The 6,000-nt window shown below is 45.0% G+C and overlaps 1 protein-coding gene across 2 annotated transcripts in view; it reads left to right on the top strand.

Moving 5' to 3' along the window:
• Positions 1-2,929: 2,929 nt before the first annotated feature.
• Positions 2,930-6,000, top strand: part of KIF13A (kinesin family member 13A) — a 101,141-nt gene continuing 98,070 nt past the window's right edge. For both annotated transcript variants that reach the window (XM_088533378.1, XM_088533379.1), the window contains exons 1-2: positions 2,930-3,093; positions 3,216-3,306. In XM_088533378.1, the coding sequence (XP_088389504.1) occupies positions 3,039-3,093; positions 3,216-3,306 (146 nt within the window). In that variant the 5' untranslated portion in view covers positions 2,930-3,038. The remainder of the gene's footprint in view (positions 3,094-3,215; positions 3,307-6,000) is intronic.

Here is a 6,000-nt window from a genome sequence, read left to right as displayed (position 1 = left end):
TTTCAACTAGTTATGATGAAAGATGTAAGGGGGCCTCTCTAACACGAATCCGTTTATCTTCTGCTCTAATGGCAAATGTTCAGAGACCAAAACCACATTCTGCTACATTAGGCATTCTGCCTAACAGATGTTGTCAGGTATTGACATAGGTGTTGCCAAAAACCCTTTCTCAGGAGGACAGAAAAAGTTACGGAACCAGCATGTCATTCTTGGCAGTTTTTTTTTCCAGACATGCTGATATGAATGGAAGTGAAAAAAAAAAATCCTTTTTCCATTAGCTTACACCAGAGAGAGAATTCAAAGAAATCAGAATTTCACAAGAGGAAAAGAGCTACAGTCAATACTAGGAGAAATTAAGTTGCATCTCCCTTTTCAAACTCTTTTGCATGGCTGCCTCTCTGCATTTGCAAACGGCTAAACTTCTTTCAAAGGTCTATTCCAGATATTCACAATAATTTATGTTCCAGACCTTTCCCACAGCCAAAATCATAGACAATCTTGTAACGATTCCCTTTAGTTTCCCTTCAGCAAATGTCACTGTTTTTATATAATCTTGCATTGATATATTTTTTCCCACTAGGAGCTGGAAAACAGAGATGGAAGGGAGTGTTCTTCCTTCCATCTGCTGGCTATCTTCCCAAAATATCTTGGCTATCATTCCCAGTAATACCCAAGTTTTGCAGAACTCAGTTTTTGCACAGTCACTCCAGACTAATCCCAAGCCCACGCAAATCAAGCTCACTTTGATCTGGGTTCTTACAGTCTACAGACATAGGTAGGATGTCTCACTTCAACATCTTTTCTTTCATGACTGAACCACATACTTACAATGCATTTCACAACAAGCTTCTTTCCTATGCCAGCTTCCACAGGAAAGAAATCAATGTGTGCCAGCTTCAGATGCACTTTATTGCTAGTGACGTGCTCCAGATACCCAGCTCTATTTGGTAAAGTTTCTGTTTCACCATGCTAAATGTGTATCTCACATTTTCTTCCAGAATTTCTGGAATCGCTGGCCATTCAGCGGCCTACTCCAGATACGTTCCTGTCTCCTCTCTGCTTTCAGCAGCTCCCAGTCACTCGTTACTCAAAACTCTCTGGTTGGCACGGAAGGGAGCGAGGGTAGGAGAAGAAATGACATGACTCTTTCTACCTCCTTAGTACCATTGGTTGGTTTTACCTCTTTTTGAAACGCCTGCTGTTTCTCAGAGCAGCCACCTATTAATCTTTTTGTATGTTTAGCCCACTCTCCTCACAGTAGTTTAGCCTTGGAGCAGACAGAACAATCCCAGCTGTGCTTTAACCTGCCTTTACAGTAAGCAGAATGTTACAGATATCACTATTTTGTGTCTGGATTACTTGCCAGTTAGTTGCATTAGATGATAAGCAGTGATTTATGGAATATATTTCCCTGAAGGTAAGGAGACACTTTTGGGGAAAACAAAGCAAAACAAAACCACAAAATTTTAACAAGACTTCTAAAAGAAGGATATCCAGAGACCATAAGCATACTGCAGTTTTACTAAAAATCTGCCTCGGCTTATCCAGCTCAGCTTCTCCTTGGAGCTTTTGGGATAATGCATTAGTGTTTATAATGTTTTTCCCCGATGCTGAACTCACTGCTAGTGAACAGACCCAACTCCTTCCTGTGGTATTTGGACAGGCACTTGTTAGCAATTGCCAGTTGTTGTCTTGAAAAGCACCACCGCAAGAGCAGCAACAATATTTCAGAGACAGCTCTTTTTTAAGGACATAAAGTGAAGCCTGAGAACAGGGTCATTTTGTCTGACTATAACCTCTAGTCTTCTAAGCACATGCAAAATGCACAGTTCAGCTAGGTTACCAGTGCTTGCACCAGGCGCATACCAGGCAATTATTTTCTAATTGACTAATGTGTATCTTTTGTCAGAAAAAAAAAAAAATCCCCAAATGCCAAAATATTTGTTTCTGGGCAGTTTATGGATTTTTCAGGTCCATAAACTTTCTTAAGTTTCATGTAACCTGCTGCCTAGGGGGATCATACAGGGGCTTTGTAGCAATGACATAAATCTTCACAAATCACAGTAGCTACTCTCAATTTAGTATTTATCTGGTGTTTATCAGCTGAGTATTGTTCAGTAAGTCTGTTTCCATTCTGTGTAAAGTAATGAAGAATCCTTTTGCTTTCTGAAAACCAGTCATCTCATTCAGGGAAAACAAAAACAAAACAAACAAGCAAAAAAACAAGTATTCATGTATTTCCTGTCATTTTTACTTTTAGACTATGGAGCCTGGCAGGTGCTTGCCCAACTCCATACACAGCAGAAGGGGGAAAGCTGGACACGCGTTATCTTGGGCTCTCCGCCTGACCCCATATGGGACAGGTACCTGCTCCCAACCCTCTGTGTCCCGGAGGCCCCTGCTCATCAGGAGCGGGCAGCAGTACGGGCGGTCATGCCACAATAACGGCCGCAAGTCACGCGCCCAACGGCCGCCCCACGCCATGTTAACCGCCTCCGGCACCCCCTCACCGCCCCCGCCACGTGACGGGGACGGGAAACAATAACAGGGCAAAGCGCCTCGCGCGGCTTCACAGCCCTCTGCGCGCATGCGCGAGCGGCGCTGCAGCGCCCCCTCGCCGCCGCTCTTTGCGTACAGATTCCCGCCTCTCCTCCCCGCGCATGCTCACTGGGGCGGAGAGGCCGTCTCGGAGGGGCGGGGGGAGCGCGACCCTGCCGAAGACGCTCGGCTCTTTCCGCCCCTCCTCGGCGGCGCTCCCTTTCCCCCGCCCGGGGAAGATGGCGGTTGGGCTCGGCGGGGCAGTGGGAGCGGTTATGCAAACGAGCGCCGGCCGCGGCTGAGAAGGAGGAGGAGAAGGAGGGAGGGAGGTGACTTGGGCTCCGCCGCCGCCCTCGGCGCCGTCGGGCCCTCCTCCCGAGCCGCCCTCGCCGCGGCCCGGCATGGACGCGGACGCTGCGCCGCGTCGCTGCGAGGCCGCGGGCCGCCGCTGAGCGGCTCGGCTCGGGCCGGGCCGGCCCGGGGGGCGGGTTGGGGGAAAGATGTCGGACACCAAGGTGAAAGTCGCCGTGAGGGTCCGGCCCATGAACAGGAGAGGTGAGCGGCGCCGCGGGGGGGCGGCCGGGCAGGGGGGGCGGCGGGGAAGGGAAGGGAGGGCTGGGGAGGGGGCGGCCGGCGGCCCCCGCCGTGGCTGCAGCCCCTGTCGCTTTGCCCCGCAGAGCTGGAGCTGAACACCAAGTGCGTGGTGGAAATGGAAGGGAACCAGACGGTGCTTCACCCGCCCCCTGCAAGCGCCAAGCAGGGAGAAAGGTAAAAATTAAAAATAATTTTTTTAAAAAATCATAATTAATCGTGCTGTTCGCTTAAGAATAATATTAAAAAGCCTCCGCTGCGCCGAGTTCCTGCCGCACCCTCCCCAGGCTGCGCTGTAGGCGGCCGATGGGGTGTGTGAAGGAGCTCGCTGCCCTCGCGGGGCCGGGGGGCCCGACCGGGTCCCCCCCGGAGCCTCCTCGCTGCCTTTCCCCGCTCCAGGGAAACGGAGGGAGCCCGGAAGGCATCGAGGTGGCCCCCAAGGCCGAAGTGGTTCTGGATTAACCGCCCTATTGATCATCTGATCAATAACCTGGCAATTATAGTACCTGCCTGTAGCGTTGTCAGAAATTTCCCCTAAGTGCAGGCTGCTAATGAGCTGATGTGACCTGGGTTTTCATTTACAGAAACAAAAAGCACTTTTTTTTTTCTGCTAGCAATAGTGGGTTTTTTTCTTTTTCTAAGTTTATCTGTTCGGTTTTAACATTGGCACCTCTCATTGCTAGATCCCGTGTTACTTCGGTGTTTTTCTCTGAAGTAGCCTATGAGAATATGCTAATATGATTTTAAAATCTGGCGTTCAGTTATGATGCCCCAGTAAAGAATACAGTTGGAGATATTCCAAAAATACCAATGCACTAGACTGTAAAAATAGATCAGAACAGGAAAAGATTTCTTTCCTTTGAGGGAGAGTTGGGAAAGACAGGGAGGTGTGAGAGGAAAAGTTATGTTGTCTGTTTATCTTTTCGGTTACCTGTTGACTATTCAACTTTCTTGATCTGCTCGATATCATTAATTTCAGTGAGGGTGAAATCGTTTGCATGGTTATAGCCATTTTCATCTGAACATGTTGGTATTGTTTAAGCTTTACAAAGGATATTTGAGCTGGTAAGATTTGGGAAGAAACTGTAGCATGAGGAGGTTGTATTTTTTTTTCTTTTCTCCTTTTTAATTTATTTGTTTATTTTTTTCTTTTTCAAAGGCAACATGCTAGGCTTTAGCTGTTTTCCACCAGAAGGGGTCCAAGACTTTACATGTAGACCTTCTTACATTATTCCAAATGCTGGCTTGTAGCTCTAAGCAAATCAATTTAACTTAAATCCAATGTGTGTTGTCTTCTGAACTGTTGCTGTGGCAGATGTCCTGTCCTGGCACTTGAAAGATCCATGCTTGCCTCCTTCTCCTTGCACAGATCTTTGTATGCTCTTCTACAAACCCTCTTCTTCCTCTACGTGGCTTAGCATTCTGTCTATATGATGGAATTCCTGTTCGTCTTGAGACTTCTATTTTAGAGTATTCCCTCCTCTGTTTATTGAGGGGTTTATATATGGTGTCCATTGCTGTTCATATTGTTCTTATTGCAGTAGTGCTTTCTTTAAAGCGAGTGGATGTGGCAGGTATAAAACATGAAATGCACAGAGAGTTTGCAAAGCAAGAACAGGATCAAGATTTTAAAATGATTGTTTTGATGCAGAGTCTAAGACACAGATTCTTTCAATAAAAAGCTTATGATGTGTGACTTTTGCCTGTTGTGCAAATTGTTGTGCAGGTACCTAGGGAGAATGTACAGGGCTTCTTTCCCTTGCCAGAGCTTGTGAGGCTGGTGCTTTTTTGGCTTTAATACCTACAGCGTGTATACGCAGTCCTGCTTGGTGTGCCTTGGTTGTGGTTCTGTGCTGGGAGCCACCCCAGGGGCGAGCGCTGTGCAGGCAGGGGATGTGCCGTGGCTGTCGTGTACAGTCTGCTGAGGTGCCTCATGGATTTTTCTAGTGCTTTGTAAAGATTCTTAGGTTTTATTTAATGTTAAATAGTTGATTTTTGCCTTTTTTTTCCTAACCTAAATAGTTTGTTTTTTTCACAATGACAGTTAAATTCTGCTGTTCTTTTATATGTACCCAAATAAAATGTCTATGTAAACGGACTCTGAATTGCTGAGTAGTTGCTGTTTGTACTTGGATTAATGCCTCAGCAGGGTTAGAGATGTCAAATAGATTTTTGATTTTCTTTGTGTAGCTTGGTTTTATGTAGCTCCACTGGATTTTCCTTTCGGAGCAACCATGTCATACAAGAATGATTTCACTTGTTAAGGTGACTAATTGGTCTTTTGCTACCATATTGCATTATTTTAATATTCCATTTAAAACTACTTTTCCCTTTTTAACCTTTTAGTTTGTTAGATGGAAATTTTCTTTTTTAGATTAATAAAAGTTTGTGCTGCCCTTTAGAATAAGGATAAGAAGCTTTCTAAAGCAAGTTTGGCTTTTGAGACTGCTTTCTTAATCAAGTTGAAGCCAAGAAGCTCTAGTTTAGGGAGAAGAAGGATGAGGGGGGAGACTTCAGGACTATGCTCGTATTTGCCTCGTAGTCATAGTTATAATCGTAAATGCAATAACAGAATTTTCTAAGGTTAGATAACACTTTTATAATCGTAACACTATAAAATTTGCTTTTGTAAGAATATTAAAGATTAGGAAAATGAATTTTACTAACTTTGTTTGTTCTACAAGTATCCGAATTTAGTTTAATTCAAAAACAAATCCATAGATTCTGTTGATCAGTCTCTAGTTAATTGTACATATTCTAGCATTAAACTTTTGAATGATTTTGCATGGGCAAATAGTGACAGTTTTACAAGTGGTGGGAAGCTATAATTTAAGCAGCGCTGTCATTTGCCAAAATATTCTAGATTTCTAA

The sequence above is a fragment of the Tinamus guttatus genome, unplaced genomic scaffold (genome assembly GCF_059628265.1).
Source record: "Tinamus guttatus ecotype Peru unplaced genomic scaffold, ASM5962826v1 Tinamus_guttatus_pri_ptg000497l, whole genome shotgun sequence".
NCBI classification, from domain to species: domain Eukaryota; kingdom Metazoa; phylum Chordata; class Aves; order Tinamiformes; family Tinamidae; genus Tinamus; species Tinamus guttatus.
This window is presented reverse-complemented; position numbering and strand designations above follow the sequence as displayed.